This window comes from Stenella coeruleoalba, assembly GCF_951394435.1.
Source record: "Stenella coeruleoalba genome assembly, chromosome: 5".
NCBI lineage: Eukaryota > Metazoa > Chordata > Mammalia > Artiodactyla > Delphinidae > Stenella > Stenella coeruleoalba.
In genome coordinates, this window is record NC_137150.1 from 76,737,459 (window position 1) to 76,750,435 (window position 12,977).

At 41.5% G+C, this 12,977-nt stretch overlaps 1 protein-coding gene across 3 annotated transcripts in view; it reads left to right on the forward strand.

Annotated features, from left to right (window-relative positions):
* HSPBAP1 (HSPB1 associated protein 1) overlaps window positions 1-12,977 on the forward strand; it is a 67,409-nt gene that overhangs the window by 24,914 nt on the left and 29,518 nt on the right. For 2 of the 3 annotated variants that reach the window (XM_079921338.1, XM_079921337.1), the window contains exon 4: window positions 11,443-11,579. The exons of the other annotated variant lie outside the window; for it this stretch is intronic. In XM_079921338.1, the coding sequence (XP_079777464.1) occupies window positions 11,443-11,579 (137 nt within the window). The remainder of the gene's footprint in view (window positions 1-11,442; window positions 11,580-12,977) is intronic. 3 annotated transcript variants of the gene reach the window in all.

The following is a 12,977-nucleotide window of genomic DNA, read 5'->3' on the forward strand; positions in this document are numbered from 1 at the left end:
AGCATTTAAGACTCTCCTCAGTATGACTGACATGACCTGTCTCCTCTGCACGTGTCCCTGAGTAGTCTCCTTGCAGAGTGCTGGACCACCGTGTTCTCTCATCTTCTGGCCTTTGCTCATGCTCTTCTCAATTTCTGCCTATTAAAATTCAACTTCTTAGGGCCCGGCTCAGATTCCGTGGCTATGAAACCTTCTCAACCACTTGTACTTACATCCATCCATTCCTTGCCTTCATTCCTGTATGTTTTATTTGGATTGTTATTTAAATGGCGTGTGACATAGAATGCCTATGACTTGTTTCTCTAACAGCATTGTAAGCTCTTTGGGAACAGGGACTATGTTGTATAATTTTTTATTCCCCCAAACTGCTAACATAGTGCTGAATCCATAATGGGTATTTCAGTGATCATATAAGTGTATTTTTTTTCCCCTAGTCTTAACCATTTCTTGTTTTGCTATTTGGTCTTTAGGGGCCCTTCAGAGGGTGTTTTAACTTAAACCCCACCTTCACCCTTGTCCAGTTTTCTGTGGCTTCTAGTTAATCAATTGTAGCATTTTTCAATCTTGACAAGAAATTCTTGGCTCTCTTCAGCCTTCTGACGAGTTTTATAAGTTTTTACTTACAGCTTCTACTTAAATTCATTCAGTGATAAATATGTAATATTTATATATACTGATAAATACACTGGTAAATATAGTGGTATTATTGGAAAATATCCTGTAGCCTTAAAGTTGGCCAAAAATTATGATTTTGACACTTAACTGACTTTCATATAAGACAAATGAAATTGGCCTCGTTTAGCTATACATCATATCATTGACTGATCTAAGTAAAGCATCTATTTGGAACATTTTATTCTCTACTTCGTGAGGAAGGTAGGGAATTTGTGACAGTACCATAAAATTTCTTTATCTCTGACTCATTAGGTAAGAATGACAGGTGTTACATTTTATCATCGTCTATAAGTATCATCGTAATTGAAGCTATTAAGAATCAACATATAGCAAAAGGGATTTGCCCCAAGAACATTTCCCAGGTAGATTCCATTTTATGTTGTGATTCAGATTGACTGCTGAGAGTCAGGGGCCTTGTTAAGTCACCAGGACACAGAATCTCAAAATGCAGCACATGGAAGATTAGTTCTAGCCTGTCCTGGGCTTTATAACATAGTTATGAGAGTATGTTGAAATTGAGCCAGGTGGTTTAGTGATGTTTAAAGGGGTTTGATGGCCCATGATGCTTTCTGATGAGGCAAATTGGAATGTAAGAATTTGGGTATTTATCCAAGCCTATCTGTGGGTAGAGTTAACTACCTCTTTTCTGTTTGTTACCTGAGGTAATTTTTTCAAGGGGAAAAGGGCCTTAAGTACTTGCTAATTTATAATGTTCATTTAAGGGGCTGTTTGAAGTATTTATCCTTTATAAGTTTTACATAGTAATTATAGTTAATTATACTGTTTTAAAGTTCCATTTTTGTTTGGGGTTTTTTTCTTTTTTTATTCAGATGTAAGTTCATTATAGTATTATGTATATTCAGTTTTCCTATGTGTGTGATCTAGGCATGGAGAATAAATAGAATGAGACAACTTTTAACGTGATAGATAGACTCCAATTAACCATGACCACAAGTCACCCAAACAGCCCGGTAAAAGAACAAATAGTTTTGAATTGGGGTATTCTCAGAGCCTAGAGCTTATACTAGCTCACACCAAATCTAGGCTCTGAGAACACTCCAACTCAAAATATACCATTTTTTAGTGGTAAACAAATTAAGAATGAATTATTTTCTGGTCATGGTAGGCTTTAAAAAAAGCCACTATTCTGTATTATCAGTATCTTACCAGTTTTTCTTAAGTTCTTTGGTTAAAACAGTAAAATTGGGCTTCCCTGGTGGCGCAGTGGTTAAGAATCCACCTGCCAATGCAGGGGACATGGGTTTGAGCCCTGATCTGGGAAGATCCCACATGCCACGGAGCAACTAAGCCCGTGCGCCACACCTGCTGAGCCTGTGCTTTAGAGTCCGTGAGCCACAACTACTGAGCCCACGTGCCACAACTACTGAAACCCGCGTGCCTAGAACCCATGCTCTGAAACAAGAGAAGCCTCTGCAATGAGAAGCCCGTGCACCTCAAGGCAGAGCACCCCCACTCGCCCAACCAGAGAAAGCCTGCGTATAGCAACGAAGATCCAATGCAGCCAAAAATAAATTTTTTAAAAAAACCTGTAAAATTTTGGAAGATTTGGTTGCTTGTATAGCATTTTTTAAATGGTGTTTGAGTCTGCAACAATTATTTAACTTGTTTATTGGAACAGGTTTAGGAGCAACTTAGTTTCAGCATAAAATTAGATCTAGTCACCTAGATCAGTAACTCAGCAATTTTTGAACATTCGTTGTGCTGTGTTAGGTACCAGGGATGCCAACTTGAATAAAAGACTTGGCTCCCGTGGGAGTTTAAAGTTGAATGTGGAGCCAAGCCTTAAGACAGAAAAGTGTAAAATGTGCTATTAGACTTTAGTACTTTTTCTGACACTATTTTATCATTTAAATGATTGCAATAGTTTTAGAATATTATATATAATCAAGAAGATTGAAGCATATACATTTTCTTGAACTTTTAAAATTACAACCAGATTTTTAGATTCTCTTATTTAAAATGTTGGAGACAATTTTATTAAGCAATTTTTAAAACTCATCCTCATTGCTGTTATGTGTACTTAAAGGAATCCAGTTTCAAAATATTGGGATAACAGAAAGTAGATCGGTGGTTGCTTGGGGCTGAGAGTAGAGGCAGGCGGATTGAAAGCACAGGAGTAAGAGGGAACTTTTTGGGGTAGTAGAAGTATTCTATATTTTGATCATGGTGGTGATTATTCCAGTATATACATTTGTCAAAACTTGCTGAACTGTAGTCTAAAATGGGTATGTTTTATTGTATATAAATTTTACCTCAATGAAATTAATTTAAAAAGAAAACTAGGCAGTGGAAAATGTACTGTTTCTAAATATTTCCTTATGTTGGTATTTAAGCAGTTTCTCCCCAACTAACTCTTATCTTCACAGGTAGCACAAAAGTGCATTGTCATCCTTTATGTCCTGGTTTTTTAATTGGGAAATATGATCACTCTATGTACACAAGAAATAAAACCATTGTTATTTATAAATTACATATTATGTTCAGGACATCATGACAAGGCAGAACCATCCAGAGGAAAGAGGAGAATAAAGTATCTGTACTACTTTTGTGTTATAAACCAAGTTCATTTTCTTTGGCCAGCCAGTTTTCAACTATGAGTAAATGATGAATTTTGCTTATAACTCTCGTTCTGTACAGAAGCTGTGCCATATTTGGTCTTGAAACACTGTAGTGTGTTATTTCCATCCCTCTTAGGTGTCTCTCTTTTTTTTTAATAGTTTTTAAAAAATTAATTTGGTTGCGCTGGGTCTTAGTTGCAGCAGGCGAGCTCCTTAGTTGTGTCAGGCTGTCTCCTTAGTTGCAGCTCGAGAGCTCCTTAGTTGTGGCTCGCTGGCTCTTAGTTGTAGCATGCAAACTCTTAGTTGTGGCATGCATGTGGGATCTAGTTCCCTGACCAGGGATTGAACCTGGGCCCCCTGCGTTGAGAGCGTGGAGTCTTAATCACTGCGCCACTAAGGAAGTCCCTCTCTTAGGTGTCTTTAAACTACAGATAAATTTCCCAGAATATGTCTGGGAAGAGGCCAGGAATTGGGGCTGATAGGAAACCATTGTGGTTGATTGTGGGGGAGGATGAAAAAGCAGGGCTGAATTCCTGGTTAATTCCTTTAAGTACTGGGGTAACATGTGATATTGTCTTCTAGAATTACCCCTAACCACTAGAGTATCTAATGGACTACTAAATTGTAGTACTGCAGCCCTACATTAGCACTTCCATAGTAACTGTGGTCTTATTTTTTAATTAAAGAGTTGATTATCAAGACCTTTTGGTTCTTTCTACTCTTTTGCTGTCTTTTGTAATCTTCATTGCTTGTGTTCTACACATTTTATTTGTATATCAATTGTTTGGACTCAGAACTTTTTTTTTTTTCCTGGAGGAACAATGCAGATCTTGGCGGTTAGTTCTCCAGGCTAGCCTGGGGAAGCCTACTGTATTTATAATATGCTCAAAGAATAGTACCATGAAACTCTCTCTACTTTCACCCCGAAGTGTCTACAGACGTATTTCTTCAAGGATATCTTTCTCTGTTATAGGGTTTAGGACTGGCATAACTGCAAACCCAAGATAAAGGCTCTGACAGAATGAGATTATTGGGGAAAGACGACGTTTCATGGGTTAACCTCCTGAATCAATTTGGGTTAGGCTTAGTTGCTTGTAACAGAAATCCCAGAATGGAAGTTGCCTAACTAAGCGCATAATGGTGAATTTTTTCCTCACCTAAGGAAAGTTTGGAGGTACACTGGCCGGAGCTGGAATGGAGGCTTTGTCATCCCAAAGAACCCAGGTTCTTCCTGTCTTTCTACTCTGTCTTTAGCATGTGGCTTTCATCCTCAAAGCCATCTTGTATTCCAAGAGAGCCATCACACTGTATTTCAGAAAGGAGGAAGGAAGGACAAACGTGTACTCCCGGCTCTCTGCCTCTCTTTTAAGGAACTGTCCCAGAAGTCCCATCCAACAACTTTTGCTTAATGGTTAGAATTTAGTTTCATGGCCCCACTGAACTGCAAGGCAGGCTGGAAAACAGATGTCTCTTAGCTGGGCACGTTATCTGTCTGAATAAAGTTGGGAATGAGATATTAAGAAAAGTAGGCAGTTCATGGCGCACTCTGTTCATGGAAGGACATGAAAAATTGAAGGAAGATTTACAATTTCTACAAAAAGTACAGTTATTCCAGGGCCTCTGCAGGCAGCAAGTATAGGGACCAGAGAGAATTGCAGCATTAAAGGGAGGGTTCCCAGAATGAGTCTGTACAGCCATCCTTAGTGCATAGGTAAGAATGCCCTTGTCAGCTGGGGAGAGAGGATTTTGAAGCCAGAGGGATTTCTTAGGCAGCCATAGGGCTGGCAGTTTCAAGGGGGGGCCCCTGTGGCCAGATCCCTGGGGCAGGATGATTGATGGTCATTTTATTTAGTGGTTAAGTTGATAGGTTAGCAATCTGCTATACGTCTCACTGAAGAGAGGAAGGGAAAAGCACAAAGTTCATATCTCTCGATTAAGTACTAATGCATTAGTACTTATTGAGGGATCAAGACAGAGAAAGACAAAAGCAAATATCAAGCATTCTTGACCTCTTAATTTATTGTACAGTTGTGTGATCATGATAGAATTGCCTTCTGGCATATTAGGGAGGGGGTAATTGATTTGCTTATGTTGTTATTTCAAGTTGGTGTCTTCAACTGGATTTTAGAGTTCTTGATAATAGAGATGTTTATGCCTTACACTTTTTGAGGCTCCATCCCCTATTAGCATATCACATATATTATCAGTCAGTAGTTTTTGTTTCTAATAGTTGTGCTATAGCAGTGATTCTCAACTCTCCCAGATCTTGCACTCCCTTTAAACAGTTTGTAGATAATACGATTACCTACACATGTAATTCTTTTAAATTGTTAAAATACCTTACCCATAATATAAAGGAGAATTTTCGAGGAAGTAATTTATAATAACATATATTTTGATGTGTTAATGCTCAATAACTACGCTAGAAGACATAACAACATAGTCAAGTCCAGGTGTGTGATTAAGTGGACCTCCAAAGCCAACATATAATGATTTTGAATGGATAGTCCATTTATTCCAGAAACCAGGCCCAACCTTGATGCACGCTGTGGTCTGGGATGCGCCTCCTCTGATGTTGCAGACCCTGGGGGAGCTCGCTGAGTTCTCTGTGAGGTTGTCGCAGGTGGCTGTTGTCAGCCACTGTGTGTTGGGAGAATTGTTTAGACTTGGGCACGGGCCTGGGATGACCAAGGAGCTCCAGGACCATACCCACCAGACCTGTATTTTCCCAAGAAAAAAATTCCAAAGGCAAAGCAGAGTAATAAGTCTTCCAGCTGATTAAAAAACATGAAGCCAAAGCTGAGAGTAGATGAATGCAGAAACTAGATTCAAGCTCTGTTGTGTGCTGTGGACTCTGCCAGTTGCTGGGGTCTGTGAGGTGAATATATGTTCAAAAGACAGAAAATAACTGTAAAATGTGCATGATTGTATATTCACTCTACAAACACCTGTTTTTCAACTACTGTGCTAGGGCTAGAGAGTCACAGCCTTGGTCTCCTCTCCTCAGGGAGCTCATATTCTATAGTGAAATCAGACAAGTGAGTCTAACCGATTGTCCTAACTGTTATGAAGTAAACAAAAATGGGCCAAAATCAGTACAGCAGAGGGACTTCTAAAAAGGTAAGTTGGGAAGCCTTCTCTGAGGAGGTGATATTTATCCTGATTCCTAAAAAATGAGAAGCTAGCCAAGTGAATGGAGGGTCAAGAGCTTTCTAAGCAGAGTTCAAAGCCCTTGAATGTGAGAAGACTTTGCCTTTTTGGAAAAAAAGAGAGAAAGCCATTGTGATTGAAGCCTGGCCAGTGAGACTGAGAGGATTAGAGGTGTCAGAGAGGTGAGAGGGGCCTGGTCATACAGGCCCATGATAGAGGGCATTTGGATCTAATTCTAAGTGCAGAGCAAAGGGGGGACAGGACTTAATATTTTAAGATCACTCTTTGCTGCTTTGAGGAGAATGGGTCAGACAGGCAAAGAATCAAAGTTCTTTGGGAGAGAGAGACCAAAAGAGAGAATGACCAGGTTGCATGCGGCAGGGGAGGAAGGGGTTGCGGTGGGGAGTGTGGAAGGGTTCAAGGACATGAAACTTACATTGGGTCTTGAAAGAGAAATGTGAATTGGGGTGTGGGAAGGGCAGCGAGGAGACCAGCCGGGCAGAGGGAACAGCAGAAGCAAAGGCAGGGAGGTGTGTAGCCCATGCTGGGAGAGCAGTAGAGAGGTAATGTAGCAATAGTCTCATACCAGAACCTGCAACCCCTTTACTGTTCTGAAATGCAGTTTGCAGGTGATATAATTACTTCCACAAATAATTTTTAAAAACTATTAAACTACCCCAGCTATAAAATATAGGAGAATTTAAGCGGAAGTATGTGATTTAATGTGTAAATATTCAAGCATCTCTATACTAGAAGACATAATGAATTAATCAGATGCTTGTACCTACCTACAAGGAAAAGGTTCAGTTTTGAAGAGTTAAGATAAAATTCCATAGAATATTTCCAATTTTATATTTAACATTTTGAAATGAGGCTAAATGAGTATGTTTGTATCTATACACAGAGTCACCCTGATGAGACAGTATAAGCACAGACTGATATTGGTGTATACATTGCTAAATCAAATATCAAATGAGTTTCAATGCTGCTGGTGACTTAATTTTTCAAAACGGTGAACAACTTTTGATGAAGCTGCAGGAACACAAAGTACAGTCCTCCCTCGACTTACTTAGTAATTGTGTTTCTAGAAAATTCAGTATGTGTTAAAACCGTGCAAAAGTCCTTTGAGGATATATGAAATTAAGAGTCAGAGCTCTGGGGCTTGCCTGGTGGTGCAGTGGTTGAGAGTCCGCCTGCCGATGCAGGGGACACGGGTTCGTGCCCCAGTCCGGGAAGATCCCATGGCCGCTGAGCCTGCGCATCCGGAGCCTGTGCTCCGCAACGGGAGAGGCCCGCATACCGCAGGAAAAAAAAAAAAAAAGAGTCAGAGCTCTAATCTCAGGTAACTAAAATCAGATTTTTCAGTGTTATGAAAATTGTGCAAGATGCAAAACTTCCGTTGTTTTGTTGAGCTGGATCCCTGACCCCCATCCACTGAATACCAAGGCACCCCCCTCCTATTTATTATGACAACCAAAAATGTCTCCATGTTTTTTAACAAAAGGACAGAACTGTCCCTCAGTTTCCACACCTGTACAGTAGCTATAACTACCTTCAATCTCATAAGGATTAAATGAGATGATACAAAGAAAATGTTAGTATCAGGGCCTGTCCCACCATATGGATTCAATAATCTGATAGTTAGCAGCTGAAAATATAGGTTTAGCAGTTGAAAATATAGATTTAGTCGTAAATAGAAGAGAAGCTAGGACTGGAGATGAAGGTTTAGGAGTCATGTATGTAGGTTCATTTAAACATTGCAAAGCACCAGGCAGAAACTTAACATTCAATTTAAGAGGGATAAAAGTAGGGTCCCATGGCCTTCTCCTAAACTCTGTAACATCAAGGATGAAGAGATATGGCTAGGCAACAGTTCATAAGAAAAAGGCAGTTAAGCCTAGATTAGCCATGGTATAATTCAGCTGCTTTTTTAAAAAAAAAAAAAAAAGCACTGTCTGACAGTGTATTAATAGTGTAATGTCCAGATCATGGAATGTTGAGACCCATACGCAAGGAACTACATAGGCTGTGTCTGGCGTTCATTCTGAGAGCCAGGCTTTAAGAGGGCTGTTGACAAAGGTAGTCAAGAGGAGAGAAACTGGAAGGAATATTTAATGCTACTGAGTCTAGATATTTGAAAAAAATGATAAAGGAGAAGACATGACCATTTTTCAGATAATTTAAAGACAACAGTTTTTGGCAGAAGAGAACATAAACCTGTTGTTTGTGGAAAACAAATCTAGGACCTTCTTCTGGAAGTTACAAGAAAGCAAATATTGATTTTGTAGTAAGCAATCAACCAGACGCTTGCTCTTTTCAGGGATGATGTAGAATAGAATTCCATGGATAGAGACGATTTCTAAAGACTTTTTCAACTTTTGAAGTGGATGTGGGAATAGACTCCAGGATGGATCACCCCGCCAGTCACCTGTGTTAGTTTCACCGATGTGGCTGCCTAACAGGGTCACTTGTTTCTAGCAAGACCCAACGCAGATTCCTCCTGGGCCTGCACTCATTTCAGAGATTTGACTACCTGTAAATAGCTGAACTCAATTGGCAAGAAATCCCAACTCTCAAGAGCCTGTGGGGAAAGAAAGCCAAAATAGGTAACACCCGGTGCTATCTATTTTCTGACAAATTTACTTTGACTTTCTCTCTGCCACTTGCCCCCAAACCCTTCACCCTCTGGTTTTCTCAGCCAGTTTGCAGCTGAAGTTTAGGTCACCCTGATCTAATCATTCCAAAATAATTTTTCCTTTTTTAGTCATTACTGTGTTAGATAAGAGATCAGGGAAGCCTCACGTCAGTTTTTCATATAGTCACCCCCCGACCTAGTAGAAAAACTTTCCTTCTGTGATGCTTTCTGAAGTAGTGCTCTAGAACAGTTTCTCACCTGGGGTTGGTCCACCGACTCCCTCAAAGTGTATGTGAAACTGTGTGTGTGTATGTATGTGTGTGTGTGTGTGTGTGTGTGTGTGCGCGTGCGCGTGCGCTCACGTGTGCGTGTGCGTTCATTTCTCTGAGGAGAGGGATATCGGCATTCATTAGACTCCCAAAGGGGTGTATCTGTTAGAAGATTAAGAGTCACTTAAACCAGCCTCTTCTTAGGTAAGACAGATCCCCATTTTTTGTTTTTATATTGCGTGTCTTTCATCTACCTTTAGTTAAATTCCAAACTGAGGTGTGGTGAATTGTTCAACAAGGACCAGGTTCATGGGAAGCCTCCCTAAGCTCCCTGCTTGGACTGGGAGCCCTTCTTCTGTGATCATAGAGCACTCTCTGCTCACTGCTGTGAGAGCACTTTCTGCATTATATCGGAAGGGTCCATTTATGGGACTATCTTCCATTATGAGATTTGAAGGGAGGGCCTGTGTTGTATTAATTTTCATATTCCAAACATTCAGCATCATACCAGGTATGTAATAGATGCTCAGAAATGTTCTTGACCTGAACCATTTACCCATAATAAGCCAACAGATTCTTCTTTCCCTCCCAAGCAGCCAAGGTTTTAAGCACTTAACCTGAGCCAGGTATTATATTAGGCACTGGGAAAACAGAGGTAAGCTCCCTTCATGGAGCATATGGGCTATATCCAGAGGGGACGTGATTTTTGCCACGCCCTGGAGCTGCTGCATTTGAGCCATATGCATTTACAATAGTGCTGACCTTGCAAAAACTCCCCTTTTTATAACAGATATTAGTTATATGCGCATATTCTATTTTTACCACTCAAAACAAAAATGAAGAAGCTTTTTCTAGTCTTCCTTAAAACCATCCATTAAAAATGTCTCTCCAAAATCCTCTTTCTCTTTGAGTAGTGTTAATGCTTTGCCTCCAAAAAGAGAATAGTTTGAAGATATTGAGTAGTGTCAGCATTTAGGACCATGTTCTGCACATAGAGGTGTTTTTTGTTTTGTTTTTTAAAATTCAAAAGGAAAAATACATGATTCAAAACACATAAAATAAAAAATAAAGCAAAACTTTCCTGCCTGGTTCACTAGTGTGTTCTTTTTCTTTTTCAGCTTATACATATCTTAAGTTCCATGGATTTGAGTTTATGTCAAACTACGTTCATAGTTTTCTAACTTTTATTTAAAAGCAGGAACACCCTTTCTTCAAACCTAAATAAAATCAAGCAGAGCAGTTTGCTGAAAGAAAGAGCCTTTGCTGCTATCCCCAGTGCCCTAAGGGGATGCCAGGGAGCCTGGTTTGAGAACTACTGGACCAGATGGTATTTAATGGATCAGTAGTTGACTTGGGTAGGATCTGTCCACAGAACTAGACATAAGGAGTGCCAAGTTGAAAGCACTGTGCTGTCTCTTTTTCAAGTTCTTTACACTTAAAGAGTTAATGACCTTGAGGAGCATAGCAAAAGTATTTCAAAAGATATGCTGTGTCTCCCCCACCTGGAGACTCCAGTTTAGTAGGTATGAACTACTATAGATGCTCCAGCATCTATAATTTTAAATAACTCCACTAACCTAGGAGAAGCCTTCTTTCATGTGGTCTTTGAAAGTGCAAAAAGTTAGTACATTACTTAGGCCTCAAAATATCTGCACTGCTTAGAGGGAATGTGCCTTTTTGGATTCCTGAGTTAAGCTTCAGAGATTTAAAAAAATACTATTTCCGTTGCAGTCACTGTTCGTGCTGCCTGAGCCACTTCCCCCATATATCTGCATAACTGTGTCTAGTGTTTATTGTCAGTCTCCAACCTCTGAAATGTAAGCTTCATTTGGGTGGGCGTTTTTGTCTATTTTGTGCATTGATTCATCACATGCTCTAGAAGAGTGCCAGGCATGTTATAGGCAGACAGTAAATATTTGTTGAATAACTACTATTAGTGGGGTTATTCAGATATGTTATTGGTTAAAAAGACTTCTTGAATTGCTCTGGAAACCTAACCTCTTCCATCTGTAGCAATTTCTGTAAGAGAGTGTTCCAAGTGCCCAAAACCAGATGTGTAAGTGAAAATGGGTAACACTCCTAAACAACAGAGTTGGTTGGTTCTTGATGGACTGTGACTTTATTTTCAAAACAGGATGTGATGTGGTCTGACTTTGGGTTTCCTGGAAGAAATGGACAGGAAAGTACATTGTGGATCGGCTCCATGGGGGCCCATACACCCTGTCATCTGGACACCTATGGTTGCAACCTAGTATTCCAGGTACAAGGAAGGTAATGCACATGTGCATGCATATGCATGAGGGAGAGGGAGAGAGAGAGAGAGAGAGAGAGAGTGTGTGTGTGTGTGTGTGTCTTTGTGTGTTGCACAGGAAGAGGAATGGGTGTCGGGTAGAGGGCAGGACTCCCTGCTCCATCCTGTCAGCCTGCCTCATGACCGGGGCAGATCTCTTAACCTCTGGTTCAGTCTCCTCCTTTGTGAGATAAGGGGAACAATATAGACGGTGGTGTCTGTGTTGTGTCTCTCAGCCACGGTCAGGATTACTGTCAGCAAGCTGATCCTAGAACTCTAGGAGTACACTCCCTGTTCAGCCACACAGTTGTCTGCTTAGCTCTATAACGTACGAGTCTGCGTTAGTAGCTGTAGAGTGTAGGGGGTGGGACTTGCTCTCTTGTTTTAGGAGAGCAGTGGGAGAACGATGACTGCTCGTGCCCTCAGGCTTCAGCGGTGCGGCATGAGATTGCCTCGTCCGTGCACGCGTGCTGGCTTTTCAGGAGCAGGAGAACGCGGTGACTGCTCATGTGCACCAGCCCCAGCCAGGGGCCAGGGCTGTGTTGCAGCCTCCCACACTCGCAGACTTCAGCTAGGGAGCAGGAGAATGCCGGGACCGTTTGTGCCCACCTGCCTGCTCCAGGGCTGGGGAAGTGCTCTGGTCACTGGAGCTCTCTGGCTTCAGCATTGTGGCAGGGTAGAGCCACAGTTGCTCGCCCCTGCATCCGAGCTTGCCCACCTGTGCCCGCAGGTTAGGTGAGGAGCACAACAATGGCGTCTGCCAGTGCTTCCATCCCGGGGGAGCATTTCCATCATTTCCCACCCCTTCGGTGGATACTGTCAGATTCTAAATGACTTCACGTGTAGTCTCAACACTTTTCAAACTGCTGTTATTTTGCTAGGGTTTGGGGCAAGTGAGGTATACGTGAACCCTTTACGAGGGGAGTCTCAGTTTCATGTAGCACTTGGGGACACTTGGACACCTGTCCTGTTGGTTTCCTAAGCCAGCTGTTACGGGGGCTCATCTCTGTGGTATAGATCCCAGGGGCCGGGGCTCCTGATGTGGGGTGCCAGCCCCTAACTTCCCGGGAGAAGCCTTGTCTGGTGAGGTCCCTTCCTGTTGTGTGCCACCACACGGGGGCTGGGGCTTTTGGCGGGAGCGTCTCTCTGCCTCTCCTGCTCATCTCGATGTAGTTAGTCCTTTTTATTCTTCATTGTGGAGCACGTGTTCAACTAGTTCTCAGGTTCTTTTCAGAGGGAACTGGTCTATATGCACATGTGTATTTTTTGTGTCTGTGGGAGGAGGTAAGTTCAGGGTCTTCCTCTGCTGCCGTCTTTGAACTGCTCCCCCCACGTGTGAAGTACTTTGAAAACTATAAAACTGTATGAGATAGTTCCTC